At 51.6% G+C, this 14730-nt stretch overlaps 3 protein-coding genes across 3 annotated transcripts; 2 read left to right on the forward strand and 1 right to left on the reverse strand.

Annotated features, from left to right (window-relative positions):
- Positions 1 to 731: 731 nt before the first annotated feature.
- GT037_002174 (glycogen synthase) lies at positions 732 to 7500 on the forward strand (the record flags this gene model as incomplete). The annotated part of the gene is made up of 7 exons (XM_038927221.1): positions 732 to 1853; positions 1904 to 3668; positions 5122 to 5253; positions 5304 to 5401; positions 5451 to 5726; positions 5779 to 7334; positions 7386 to 7500. Coding segments are annotated over 7 exons (5064 nt in total), but the record flags the coding sequence as incomplete, so codon positions are not given.
- A 1451-nt stretch (positions 7501 to 8951) lies between these two features.
- GT037_002175 (potassium transport protein trk1 trk2) lies at positions 8952 to 11713 on the forward strand (the record flags this gene model as incomplete). Its single annotated transcript, XM_038927222.1, has 5 exons — positions 8952 to 9051; positions 9104 to 9224; positions 9275 to 9308; positions 9360 to 10847; positions 10898 to 11713. The coding sequence occupies 5 exons, from the start codon at positions 8952 to 8954 to the stop codon at positions 11711 to 11713; spliced, it is 2559 nt and encodes an 852-aa protein (XP_038790514.1).
- Positions 11714 to 13398: 1685 nt separating this feature from the next.
- On the reverse strand, positions 13399 to 14641 carry GT037_002176 (taurine catabolism dioxygenase; the record flags this gene model as incomplete). Its single annotated transcript, XM_038927223.1, has 4 exons — positions 13399 to 13706; positions 13758 to 14199; positions 14257 to 14351; positions 14404 to 14641. 4 exons carry the CDS (start codon positions 14639 to 14641, stop codon positions 13399 to 13401), a joined length of 1083 nt encoding a protein of 360 aa, XP_038790515.1.
- Between the last annotated feature and the right edge of the window lie 89 nt (positions 14642 to 14730).

Raw genomic sequence — 14730 nt, forward strand, 5'->3', positions numbered from 1 at the left:
ACGCGAATGTCTCCCTTGTGGCGCAAATACATAATATTCTTGTAGCTTTCACCTATCAGACTCTGCGCTTTCCCAGCTCTTTCACAGACCTTTTCTGTACCTTCTCGTGACATGTGCACAGTCAGCTCGTTCTCTGGGCGCCTAGATTCTCATCGGTGGAGTCTCTATTGGCATTGCATTTATTTGATAGCATTTAGACGTTCCCCACGTAGCGAGTTGAAGTACTTGTCACGAGTGAAATTGTGAAGCAATACTTTAGTCGGTAGTATATACATAGTGCAAGGATAGTGGAAGAAAAACCCTGCTGTGGCTGAAGCATGGCCAAAGGGTAATAATATTTCATACAAGGCGGTACCTTCGGCGGGCTTGCGGCAAGATTTGGCCGAAACAGCTAAGGGCAGCTAATGGCAGCTAATGGCGCACCCAAACACGCACCACAGCTGCGGTAGGCTATTGTTAGCGCCACAACGGCCGGCCTTCCTGGATCAAGTAAGAGTGCAGCCAACCTTGTTCCCCTGAGAGGACCACCTCGACAGACGATGCAGGTCTGGGTTGGCTGCTTGACGTATTGGTGGGAGTTAGGTACTTGAATCTCTTGAATTAACAGCCGAGTATCCGTGTGCACCTGCCACTCCCTATTGCTTCTTCCGTCTACCCTGCGCCGCTCCCCTCACTTGCTGTGTGCGTTCCATGGGTCTGTCTCCTATGTCCCTTACTTGTCGTCGCGCAGGCACGCAGAATCGTGTCGCACAGCATTCAACCACAACATGGCCACCGAAACAGTACCCTCGGCGGCGGCGGCGCCAACGCCTAAAATGTCCCGCTATAGGAGTGTGAGGCGCGCGCAAGAAGAGCAGACACGGCAGCCGGGTCAATACCACCAGGACCACGCTTCACCAGCAGTGCCAGCCGTTCCAGCCATGCCTCCAGTGCCTCCCATGCCTGCCGTGCCCGAATCACAGCCTCAGAATGATGCGCCCATGAGCAGAAGCATGAGTCGCTACCACCGCAGGCCAACGACTTCACACGCGACCAGCCCAAATCCCCCACCACTACGCTCCAACACCATTCCCAATGCTCCACCTCCGCTTCCCGCGCAGCAACCGCCGTCCACGTCCCGGAATCGTGCTTTGAGCTCCCCGTATCAATCAACACATACCGCAAACACCGGCCAGCGTCGGCCAAGAACCGCCAGGCCTCGCGCAGAAGCCTCACCCCCCGTCTCCAATGCGCCACGGCAGCAGTCGCTGAGAGGCGATGACAGCGCGAGAGAGGTCCTGCAGAGAGAAAAGGAGAGACAGCGGCAGTTGAAGGAAAAGTACGAAGCAGAGGCGCGCATGCAGAGGCAGGCCAAGCAAGCCGAACTGGACAGAGTTGAGAAAGTGCGCCAGGAAGAGGAAGAAGCTGCGCGGGCAGAGGCCCAGAGGGCAGTCGAAGAGGCTGAGGCGCTGCGTCGGCAGAGGGAAGAACAAAAGGCCGAGCAGGAACGTGGCAGGCGGTTGCAGAAGGCTGAGACTCAGAAAGTGCTCCAACAAAGGGAGGAGGGTGTCCGCAGAGCGAAAGCTGAAGAGAAGGAGCGACAGGCGACACTCGCAAAGCTTGAGCAGAAGGCCCGAAAAGCGCCTTCCTCGTCGCCCCCCGTCTCACCACCCCGGCAGCAGGAGATAGGATTTGGCATGTTTAAGAGGAGAAAAGACGAGGCTCTAGGTTTAGACGCTCCTACACAACAATCAGCTCCGCCGCAGTTGAGTCTCAACTTCGATAGCCAGGAAGAGGAGACTATTAGACCTGGCGGAGGTGGCGTGGTTCTAGGCATTGATGCTCCCACATCTGCTGTAAATGCTGGCGACAGGGTATGTACATTGTGTGTAAATCATGACGGAAATACTAACATGTGTCGTAGCGCGTCAAAGTTGTGTGCAATGAGAAGCGTATCCTATTGCCTGTGACTCCAACCACCACACCTCTCGATCTCATCAAGTCAGCCGCCACTGTTCTCACAGACCCCATCGACGTGCGTACTGCCGTCATCTGCGAGTTTTTCACCAAAGTTAGCATCACACGTCCACTTCGCAACTACGAGTATGTGAGAGACGTTATGAACTCGTGGGATCACGACAATCAAAATGAGCTTACCATCATTGACTCTGATGTGGACGGGATCAACCAGGACAGCCTGCTCTCGTACAAAGTTCCAGACACAAGACCAGAGGGCGTTTCGTGCTTCATCCAATACTCATCGCGACCTGGCAAATGGAGTAAACGATATCTCGTTCTTCGTCCCGATGGGCAGCTAGTCATGGCCAAGAACGAGAAGACAAAGGAGAAGGACCAAGAGAATATCTGCACTCTCACAGACTACGATATCTACTCCGTGACCCAGTCGAAGCTGGCGCGCGTAAAGCCCCCAAAGAAGATTTGCTACGCTGTCAAAAGTATGCAGAAGTCCAACATCTTCGCGGATGAGTCGCAATATGTCCACTTCTTTTGTACCAACGACCGAAACACAGCGAACACGTTCTACACAGCGCTGCAGACCTGGCGCAGTTGGTATCTCAAACACCAGAAGGGCGAGGGGCTGAAGAAGAAAACCACAGCACAACGTAATATATCAGGGAACGCTGGGGCTGCGCAGGCGTCCTCCCATACAAGAGGCGAATCAGTTGGATCGCATTATCAGCTTGGTGCCTTCTCGTCATTACTCGACATGGACAGTTTCAACAAGACACTGGATGAGATCGAGGTTCACAAGCCGGGAGAATTTCCAGACGATAAGCCTCTCTCGAAGCTTGATAGTAGCGCAATGCATGCGAAAATGAAGTCAGTACGAGTAAAGCGACCGCCCCCAGCTGCTTTCAACAAGAGCGGTCTAGCCGCAGAGATCCCTCCACCGCCCACTGCTCGTCGTCGGAGTATCGATCAGCAGGGCGAGGAAGCGTTTGCCTCCAGCGGTCTCCTGGGGCGCAGCTACACGCAGCGCCAGGCCGCTTTACAGGCACGTGAACAAACGGGTCCGTTCACCGAGGGACCGTCTCTACTGAACAGCATGGGTCGTGCAGCCCAAGTGTCGTCAAACGACTCCAGCCTTAAGCGCAACACTTCTGTCCGCAGCAACCACCACCGAAGAACATCTAGTGATCTTCAACGCAGTGCCTCGAGACGTGTTCCTGGCATGCCCGAACCTTTGGTTGATCTCACACCTCAGTACAAACCGCCGCCACAGCATCTCAACAAGGGCAAAGGCTTCAACCCAGGAGTTGGCGCAGGACCTTTGGTTGAAAGTGCAACTTCAATCGAGGAGGCAATCATGATTCCGTCATCAACGGACTGGCGCGCTGGTCGTCCAGGTACATCGCGTGCGGCACATGGTACCTATGGTGCTGGTGGACACGAGCGTACGCGTTCGCTCAAGGGTCGTGGTGAGCCTTTGGCAGCGTATACACATAACAACCATTTTGGCGCTCCCGAGGATGACAGCAAGGCGTTTACAGGAGGTGGGTTACTTTCTCAGGCTGGCTACTCACAAGGAAAAGACATGGTTGGTAGGGGTGTCATGGATGGCAGTAGAGCCAGAGGCCCAATGGTCAACCTCTCGTTGAACAATGAGTTCGCACAAGGCAGTTTGCTAAGTGCGCTGCCGAACGCTGCTCCGGTTATTGACAGGAGTGGTAAGTAGTTGCGTGGACTACTTCGTCTTTTGCTTGGGATTTGTTTGTTTCCTGCTTTTGTTTGTCTGGTGTCGCACGTTCAGCTTGATATCCTTTGCTTTGGTTACACGTTTACGGCCTTGGGAGTCTGATGTAATAGAATTAGGTGGGGAGTCGTGGGGGGCAGAGTGGCTCGATGCTCCTGCTGGACTCAGTATATGATACAAAAGCAAACGCCAACGAATCGTAGAGTTATATTTATAGAGGTCTGAGCAGCATTATGCCGTTGTGTTCGCAAAAATGAAATATTCGGAATGTTTCGTCTCTTGTATTCGAGGCTCTTCCTAGTCGAATGCTATCTTTGTCCAGGCGTTGCTGTGCCAGTGCACTTGGTAGGTGTGGTGCTTGCAACGACGACGCACCGACTGTATACGAGTCATGCACCCGCATAGCAACGCAAACTCGATACTGGGTATACGAGCAAACAACGCTGCTAGAAACTATTGACCGAGATATTGCAAGACACGTCCTGACAGGCAATCCTGTCCTTCCGATGAACCCTCCGATAACATCACAGGCATGTCACATGGAGCGGCAGTGGCTGTTGTGGGCCCTCACGTGCATCTCTCCGCCTCCACTCACGACCCACTAATCTGGCTGCGGAGAGAGCTGGCGTGCTGTCGACTTCTCCCACCGTTCGCGGGACCCCGCAATTGTCGGTCTTATGACGGAATGGTGCAGCAAGCGGACGTGATGCAGCGCCTCGGCAGTGGTACAATGCGTGAAGCTCTCCCTTCGGCGTGACCCTTTTGATGTTCCTGTTGCGTCTGAAAGCGGACGAAGATAGATGAGCAGACAGGAATAAGCGAGCAGCTCAACGGCGGGCGGGATCGGTCGATGCTCCGCTTCTCATTTCCACGGGAAACTGTTGAGTTGTTGACTCGCGGCCTTGGCCTCGCCCGTTGCGCTCCAGCCTCAGAATTGGGCGCTGGTCGTGGGGAGGGAATTTGCCTCGAGGTGCTGCAAGTGTGAGAAGTGCTTCGGTGCAATATGTTGCAGCTCGAATGTGGCGCTCAAAGGCTGCCAGGCTAATTCGAGGTTTAATCATGAATGGGTAGTAGAAGCCGAGCGCCTACGTCACAACGTCAATCCATCCGATTCCCAAAGAGGAATCCCAACCTCCACGGCTAGCAACGCTCGTGCGCCAAACAAAAGCGGCCCAGCATTTCTCACCCCCAGGGCTGCTGCAAAACATCCTTTCCCAACTGTTCGACAGAGTTTGCGTGCGGTTGCTCTGCTATAACAGGTCCAATTCCTTCCGCAGTCCCATCACACATTGTCCGCGGCCAACAAATCGTACTCAACCCGAGAGTAATCGAACCGCTTGTCTAGCGCGGCAACCTGCAGTAGCTCAACCAAGCACCGAGCTCAAGCTCCCACGCTCTCTCGACTTTCCAAGCTCTCTAATCCTTAGAAAGAGTTCCGATCCTGCCATTGCGCCTTCCCACCATCTCTTTACACCGCCCATATACAATGGCTGAGACCGGCGCGAGAGACGTGCAGAACCACGTCCTGTTCGAGGTTGCGACTGAAGTCGCAAACAGAGGTAGCCTTCGTCTCGTCTCCATGCCACTCGCAAGTACTAATGAACCGTAGTCGGCGGTATCTACTCAGTCCTCAAGTCCAAGGCGCAAGTCACTACGGCCGAATATGGCGCCGCATACACTCTCTTGGGCCCATGGAACAGGGCTTCGGTACGCGCAGCCAACTGCATCTTCGGATCAAATGCTAATCCAAACGTAGGCGGCTGTCGAAGTTGAGCCAATCGAGCCAAAAGATCCGGCCTTGGTTGCGACCATCAAGTCTATGGACGACCGTGGCATCAAGACGCTATATGGACGTTGGTTGATCGACGGTGCCCCACGTGTGCTCCTTTTCGATACCGGTACCGGTTACAGGTGGCTTGACGAGTGGAAGGGCGACCTTTGGTCTTCCACCGGCATTCCCTCGCCTCCCGGCGATTCTGAGACCAATGAGGCCATTGTCTTTGGTTACCTCATCGCATGGTTCTTGGGCGAGGTAGGTTGAGAACGTGTACCAAACCCGGTAGCTGTCGCTGACCCTTTTACAGTATGTCTACCATGAGAAGAAGCGAGCCGTCATTGTCCAGTTCCACGAGTGGCTGGCCGGTGTCGCAGTTCCTCTGTGCAAGAAGCGCCGAATTGATGTTACCACCATCTTCACTACCCACGCTACGCTCCTTGGTCGCTACCTCTGCGCCGGCTCAGTCGATTTCTACAACAACCTTCAATATTTCGACGTCGACGCTGAGGCAGGAAAGCGTGGTATTTACCACCGTTACTGCATCGAGCGTGCCGCTACACACGCGGCTGACGTGTTCACGACGGTTTCACACATCACCGCATACGAGAGCGAGCATCTTTTGAAGCGAAAGCCGGATGGTGTTCTGCCCAATGGTCTGAACGTCAAGAAGTTCTCCGCTACCCACGAGTTCCAAAACTTGCATCAGCAAGCCAAGGTCAAGATCAACGATTTCGTGCGCGGTCATTTCTACGGTCACAACGACTTTGATCCAGAGAACACTCTTTACTTCTTCACCGCTGGTCGCTACGAGTACCGAAACAAGGGTGTTGACATGTTCATCGAATCGTTAGCGCGATTGAACCACAAGATGAAGAGTGAGAACTCGAATATGACAGTTGTTGCTTTCATCATTCTGCCGGCACAGACCACCTCTCTTTCGGTCGACTCATTGAAGGGACAGGCTGTCATCAAGGCGCTCCACGACAGTGTAAACAACATTGCCGAAAATGTAGCCAAGAAGCTGTTTGAGCGCTCGTTGACATGGACAGAGGGCTCCGAGCTTCCAGAGGACAAGGACTTGATTACACCTGCTGACAAGATCTTGCTCCGCCGAAGATTGTTCGCCATGAAACGCCACAACCTCCCGCCTATTGTTACCCATAACATGGTCAACGATGCTGAAGACCCTGTGTTGAACCAGCTCCGTCGCTGTCAACTCTTCAACCACCCATCGGATCGCGTCAAGGTTGTCTTCCATCCCGAATTCTTGAACTCCGCAAATCCCGTCCTGCCATTGGATTATGATGACTTCGTCCGTGGAACCCATCTGGGTGTCTTCTCATCGTACTACGAGCCTTGGGGCTACACTCCAGCTGAGTGCACTGTTATGGGTGTTCCTAGCATCACAACCAACTTGTCTGGTTTCGGTTGTTATATGGAGGAATTGATCGAGAACGCCCAGGATTACGGTATCTACATCGTAGACCGAAGGATGAAGGGTGTCGACGACTCAGTCAACCAGCTTGTCGACTACATGTTCGAGTTTACAAAGAAGAGCAAGCGCCAACGTATCAACCAGCGTAACCGGACCGAGCGTCTCAGTGATCTGCTCGACTGGAAGCGCATGGGCCTGGAGTACGTCAAGGCTCGACAATTGGCTCTTCGACGAGCATACCCTGCGGCATATGAAGACGATGATGAGCCAGACTTCTTCAGCTCGCAAGATGTCAAGATCTCGCGGCCGTTGTCTGAGCCTGGGTCTCCCCGGGACCGTTCGGGTATGATGACGCCTGGTGACTTTGCTTCGCTTCAAGAAGGTCGCGAAGGACTGAGCACTGAGGATTACATCGCGTGGAAGCTTCCGTAAGTGACAGATGGACCACAATGCTCGATTACATGCTAACAACTACACAGGGAAGAAGAAGAGGCCGATGACTTTACCTTCCCGCTTACCTTGAAGACGAAGAGTAAGCCTAATTCAGGCGCAAACACTCCCACTCTGTCTACTGCACCGAATGGTACTGACTAGCCACCTTTCTTCTGCAGGGTGACGAAGGAACCGAACGAGGAAGAGAAGCAACGACTTCCAAATTTGCATTGATCTATTCCTTTATGTTTGGTTTGATTTTATGCGCATATACTGCATTGGCGAAGACGAATGGACGCAGTAGAGAAGAATGGAAGGAACTGGTCGCATACGTCTGTGGGACCCATATGTATTTTAAGATGTGAATATCAGAGTCTGTTGGCCTGGTCGAAACTTTTGTGCGGTCCGAATCTCGTTACCATTGCCGAATGTCCGGACCCAGAATGCATACGCACGTCTTTGATAGGAATGGATGCCCGATTTGCCGAACAAAAGCAAGCTTGGAATGGTAAATCAGGCCAGCATTGCAACCCTGCGGCCAGTAGAGTACGAATTGACTGGCATGTGTCACGACGTGTGCCGTTGGTCCTTGCAAGCCCAGGTGGCTGACTGGAATGCCAAGCTGTGGCGTATCCGAGCATCGCGGCGCAGTCATGGCAGAAGCAATGAACTGCGTAAGCCCGTAAGCCCGTAGAACGTGGACTAGCCTTGTCCTCCTTCCCGGCAATCAGGCGCATCCTTTCAATGCCGAAACAAGCATCTTGGTTCTGAAACATAAGCGTGCAATCGCCAGTACCACGTTATCCTGGAACAATGTCGGCGTTCCTTGGAATTTGTTGTGTTCAAGTGGTGAGATGTCAGCTCGGCCGACGGACCAAGCCAACCAACATGACGATATGATGCGCTGGCAAGTATATTCTAGCAAGGGTTGCAGTTATCCACACCCAATATATGTATTGAAGTGTGGAGGGGCATTGTTTATCAAAATCTCCCTTGGGACTGCTCACGCGACGCGGGGCAATGGATAGCGGGGCGGAGCGGAAGCATACAGGTGGAGAACAAACACATGTCCAACGTGCATGCATACCAAGACTCGAGAGCATGTCGTACATGTGAACTCTGTTGGAAGCGGTGTAGTGCTTTTGCAGGTGTGGGCGAGACGTCCTTGTCGATTGGGTTCTCCATGTTTGGTACAGGGGTCTGTTAAACTCCGGCTGCGATAGGAGGCTGGGCACGCAGCGTTCCGCGGCTTCGACACCCCTTTCGCGTAGCGTCATCGCCGCACCTGGCAGCGCGACAAGCCGGCAATCTTTCACAATGGACCATACGACTATTTGCCGCAACACGACCCGTAGTTCACAGTGCCCACTTGAGACATCACTTCACTCTCTTCTCTCTTAATCATGCACCATTACGACGGACCTTTTCTGCGACGCGCTACCGGCTCGGTCCGTTGACGTCCTGTCTGCTTGGGCGCGATCGATTAGACTCGATCTTTCAGCTCTTCCTTCGCACTACTTCTCCGCTGATCTTTCCTCTCCATCAAACTAGGACCCTTCGCTGAGAGACTACACCTTCCCTTGGTTCCGCCTTGACGGCTGCGAGGGGCAAACATGTTCGGTCCCTGGCTAGTCATGTTCGCATGGCTGAAGAAGCGCACGCCATCCAGTCTGAAGGCTCTTATACCACACGCCAACTTCATTACTCTCCACTGTATGTTCATAGAAAGGGAACATTTGCTGGACCTGGACTAATTTGTCTGCAGATGCATATATTATTTCGTGGGCGCTGATTGGGTCCGTCATCATGTATGGTGGTGGTCGCATACCGTACATCGACGCGCTCTTCTTCGCCAGCGGTGCAGCAACACAAAGTGGTCTGAACACGTACGTTCGATCCTGGATTTATTCAGGATATCAACTGACCATGGGTGCAGAATTGATATCAACTTATTGGACTTGTATCAACAGGTACGTGCTATTCTAAGAGTAATGAATCATGGTCGTACTAACATTGTTTAGATAACCATCTATATCATCGCCAGCTTATGCACACCCATCTTCATCCACAGCTCCGTCGTCGTCGTGCGCCTCTATTGGTTCGAAAAGCGCTTCCAGAATATCGTAATCGAGAGGGGAAACAAAAGCGGTCGGACCCGCACGCTTTCTAAGAGGAAGAGCGAGATGAAGGCCGTGACAGATCGGAGTGCTGGACAGGAAGAGCAAGCGGTTGGTGCGCGCGAGATCCGGGTCATGCGTGGTTCTAGCGGCCATGCACACGGTGGAACAATCGCAAACGAATACGCCTTCAGTGACGGACTGGACTGGACTGGCAATGGCATAAATCCTCGGAGATCCAGTTCCAGCGAGGACGAGATGCCTCCGTTTCGACCCACGACTCCTGTTCAAAACGCCCCCACCGGTATTGTCTGGGCGGACAACCTTAGCACGCCCACCGACAAGAAGCCCAGGGAGTCGCTTGAAGAATCTCCTGGTGGCCGCCTTCCACAATCTAACAAAGAGAGAAGTATTGCTTTTGTAGAAGCACAGCGTAATCCCACAGCGAGGAATAAGCTGCGCATTCCGGGCCCACGCGACTTTGACCAGGGTCTTATCCCAGAGGCGATCAAAGGAGAGGAGCTGGATAGAGTTGCGAGTAGGCTGTCACATGAGTCCCATCCAAAACGCGAACGCTCAAACTCTGTTCCTCACGCTTTGAATGGCGACGATCGGCCACTGAGAAATCACATCACCATCGACGTACCGGACCGACAGGCACGTCCTACTGGGCACTCTGTTTATGACAGAACCAGAACAAATGAAGGCGATACAACTGTTCCTACGCCAGGAATGCATATACGTAGCAGGTCGCGGTCAAGAACCTTGACCAGTTTCCTTACTAGGAATAAGGACGAAGAGGAAGAAGATCCGATGCCATACCTCAGCTGGACCCCAACTCTCGGACGTAACTCGAATTTTGTGGATCTAACTGAAGAGCAAAGAGAAGAACTAGGCGGTATCGAATATCGTGCTCTAAAACTCCTCGCCATGATTCTCATTATCTTTTACCTTGGCTGGCACACCATCGGCGTTATTTGTCTGGCACCCTGGATCAACCATGATTCTCATTACAGCAATGTAGTGAGAGAAGCTGGTATCGACCCGACCTGGTGGGGTTTCTTCACTTCAGCTTCTTTGTTTAACGACCTAGGTTTCACACTCACTCCGGACTCGATGGTCTCTTTTCAGCTAGCTATATGGCCTCTCGTACTGGGTACCTTCCTCATTATCATCGGCAATACTGGTTTTCCCTGTATGCTTCGCTTCACCATCTGGATGTACTCCAAGATGGTGCCCAAGAGCAGCGCCATTTGGGAAGAGCTTCGCTTTTTGCTGGATCACCCACGTCGATGCTTCACTTTACTTTTTCCAAGCAAGGCAAACTGGTGGCTGTTCTGGATCCTTGTTATTCTCAACGGTGTAGATTTGATCTTCTTCATCATCCTCGACGTAAGTACGATGTTATTCAGGCCAAATTACTTCTGACTAACGCCCTGCAGCTCAACGACCCGACTGTCACTTCCCTGTCAGGTGGTCATCGCTTTCTTGCCGGTCTTTTCCAAGCTGCTTCAACTCGTACTGCAGGTTTCGCTGTAGTCAACATTGCTGATCTGCACCCTGCAGTACAAGTCAGCTACCTCATCATGATGTACATATCTATTTTCCCTATCGCCATGTCCATCCGCCAATCCAATGTGTACGAGGAGAAGTCCCTGGGTGTTTGGGCCACAGAAGACGAAGACGAGGAGCAATCGAGCTACCTCTCGCACCACTTGCGCCGACAACTCTCATTCGACTTATGGTTCGTCTTCTTGGGGTTCTTCCTCATTGCCATCATTGAAGGCCCGCGGCTTGAGAACACAAACGAGTACGCGTTCAGTCTCTTCTCCGTCCTGTTCGAAATCGTCTCAGCATATGGTACTGTAGGATTGAGTCAAGGCTTCCCTGGTTACAACACCTCCTTCTCAGGCCAGTTCAAGACACTGAGCAAACTCATCATCATTGCCATGCAGATCCGTGGTCGCCACCGTGGACTCCCGTACGCACTGGATCGTGCTATCTTGCTTCCGTCGGAAACTTTACACCAGAAGGAGAACGAAGATGCAACGAGACGCGCACGACGTAGCAGTAATGCTATGGATATGGGAATCAGTATGAGTATGGATGGTATTACCCGAACAGGTACCGGACTCAGTCGCAAGAGTACCGCAAGCGGCGAGAGACCCCCACAAAGTAAACCCAAACAGCTGAAACGCATTATCAGTGGTGCTTTTAGTGCAGGTCCAACGGGTCAATTCAGAGAGAAGAGGGCATGATATGTTCTCCCTTTGTGCGACATTCTGAGCATTCGAGGCGTTTTAGAGTAAGGCGCAGAATGGTGTTCATCGGTTTTATATATATATTTTTTGTTTGTGCTTTTGGGCGCTTCGACGAGCTTTAGATCTGATAGCGTTTACGCATGCGATGCCTTTCCATACGATGATATTATCGTTGCTAGTACATACTGCTAAGATGAAGTATACTTATATTACATATTTCTGTTGTCAATCGATACTGTGCTACGACGTAGAAGCTGATCCGTTCAGCCCCATGTCCAACCCTCAAATATCTGGTCTTTAATCGCACCTTTCACCCAAATTGTGCTGTGCATCATATGCTTTTTGGTACAAGATGGTTGAGGAGTATCGTTCTTATTTGAAGTAGAAGGTTCGGATTCTCACGTCAAGGTCAGTGTAGAGTCTTGCACCTGAGCAATCTCGTAGACGTCGACAGACTTGAAACTCAACAGAGATCGTAAGGATGTGGCATCAATGTTGCTGCACGGTGGTCTCATGTTCCCCGGAGTGGCACCAAAAAAACAAGAGTAGAAGTATCATGCTGGCTTGGAACCTGGGCCAAGCCTCTGGTGAAGGACGCAGCAAAGTAAAGTTGTAGCTGAGAGAGCCTGAAGGCGGGCATGTTGTTCTCTATGCTCAGTAAATTGGGAGATTTGCCAACGGTCATAGGCTCAATGTTTTTCGATTGACTTGAAGAATCCGAAGAGAACACGGGTGTATCATGTGTGTACATATCGAGATTCAGTCCAGATCAGACTGCTGCAATCACTAGCTCGGGGCTTACATTCGGATCAATCATGACCTGATATCACGTTAAATAGTCTTCAGGTCGCGTGACATGTGCTTAATCTCAATTCGCCTTGGAAAACCACATAACAGCGCTTTTCAATCATGATTCCGAGATTTTTTTTTCGAGGTTTGCTCAGTAAGTGCCTGAAATAACTCAGCGAGCCCTGGTTTTCCTTACAATACCGCCTTGATCTAGACTCGATGATGCCTTTCTGGCCCCCCAAGGTAACGAGCTACCTGAAAGTGCTGAAAGAAGAGCTCGACAGATCAAAGTACGATGTTGTTGCACGTCTTACTTTGGGCTCTTGTCATAGACCACATGTGATGCTCATAAGCTAGACGTAGTGGTCGTGTGTTTTGAAAAGCTTTATTCCATCATATCACCAGTAGATTTACAGATGAAAGTTTTCAGAGCTTGTTAGACCGTGGAGTGACTCGTCAGAGCGTGCGTTGGTGCGTACACAATCTTAGAAAGTTCTGTGAAGTCCCATAAGCTTGCGCGTTATCCAGGCGGCTTGCTCGGGAAGTCAGGGAATTGGGACCTAAAACGAGCGAAAAATGCAATATAATAGTTCAGCCAAGTGTGTTGTTGAAGAGAAGGGAGCCCTGGCGTATCGCTGAGAGACTTCCAATGACAACTGGTTGCGGTAAGCAGCTGCTCTGCGCTAAAATGGACAGATACTAGTGCCATACGTCACCTTCGAAATGCAAACTTTCCCCAACCACCCATTGTCTCACATTAGCCCTGAATCAGCGCGAATCAAACATTCTTCAGGATTGCAACGAGGTTTGAACAACTTTTCCCTGAAAATAGTCGCCATGAGGTCGCTTTCCGCGCGTCAACGCGTGGATAGATATCTACAATGGAGTATCACCTATCTTAATCCCAAAGCCTCCCTCCTCCCTTGACTTCCCAAGTCCAAATATGGTGCCTCGCCCAAGCTAGCCACTCGGTCGCCTGCCCTGGCTTCATCGTAGTCATATGTTGCACAATGCCACGTACTACGGTTATCCCAAATAGCCAAGTCATTCGGCCGCCACTTAAACCGCACCTGCGCATCGTGGTTCTGCGTTACAAGGTTGAACAAATACGGCAGAATGAGGTCAGATTCGTCCTTCGTGACGCCATTGATACGTTTGGTAAATCCTTTGTTCACGTATACTGATTTCCAACCCGTCACAGCTGTGGCGCAGATTAGCGTTTGCAACGCAGGAGAGGAATCAACAAGCTTACGATTTGTTCTTATAACTGGATGTGTGGCTGTGAGTGCGTCCCCCTGATTCAATGGATTACCACGGACACCCTTCCTCAATGGATTTCCTAGCCGCTCTGCTTCTTCTAGAAAAAACTTCGCGTCGTGCGTCGCAGTCAAGCCCTCCAGGAATGACCGCATCGCGGGAGAGAGGCGGTCGTAGATCTCGTAGCCGGAAGCCCACAGCGTGTCACCACCTGTTGCTGGTAGTGTATGAATTTTCAACATCGCATAGTCTGACGGTACTGGTTCAAAAGTAATGTCACTATGCCAGCCCGCAGATGCGAAACGACTGACATCCGAGAGTTGGTGAGTGAGACCACCACCTTTCTTCTGCTTTTCACTGCTTATGACAGAGATCTGATCTCCCAGTTCGGAGCCTTCTTCGGTAAGGGGGTGTACATGGAGTCCAGATGATGAGGGCTAACAATCTGTCAGCGTTGTGGAAATAAGTTCATGTTGGTAATCGAGTAGACATACACAACCTGACAGCTCAGTTATGCGCAACATCAGGTCTTTCATCTGATTTGGTGTGACATCTTGGTTCCTCAGAAAGACGACGCCGCGTTGTGATACTTGAGGTTTTATCAGCCACCGACTTCGTCAAGTTAGAGATGGAAACCGTACCCGTGATAGCCAGATCTTTGATCATAGCATCACCCCATCGAAGCAGATCGGTCACCTGGAGACCTTCGAATTCTCTTCCGATGACTGGGGTTAAGTCTTGGTGTTGGAAGCTATCCAGCGACCCAGAATAAACCAAGGGCTCCAGAAGCCTCGACCTGGCACTGGCGTGTCCGCCAATGATGTTGGCGTCCCCGTCTTCATGGACATCTTCGATACGATTGCGCTTGATTGAAGGCATCTTAGGAGTGATGTGGCTTAAAAGTAGTTTTGGCTTTCGACTTAGCTCTAGAGTTGTAAAGCACTTCCACAGCCTGAAGGCTAACAATC

Source organism: Alternaria burnsii, assembly GCF_013036055.1.
Source record: "Alternaria burnsii strain CBS107.38 chromosome Unknown 750, whole genome shotgun sequence".
NCBI lineage: Eukaryota > Fungi > Ascomycota > Dothideomycetes > Pleosporales > Pleosporaceae > Alternaria > Alternaria burnsii.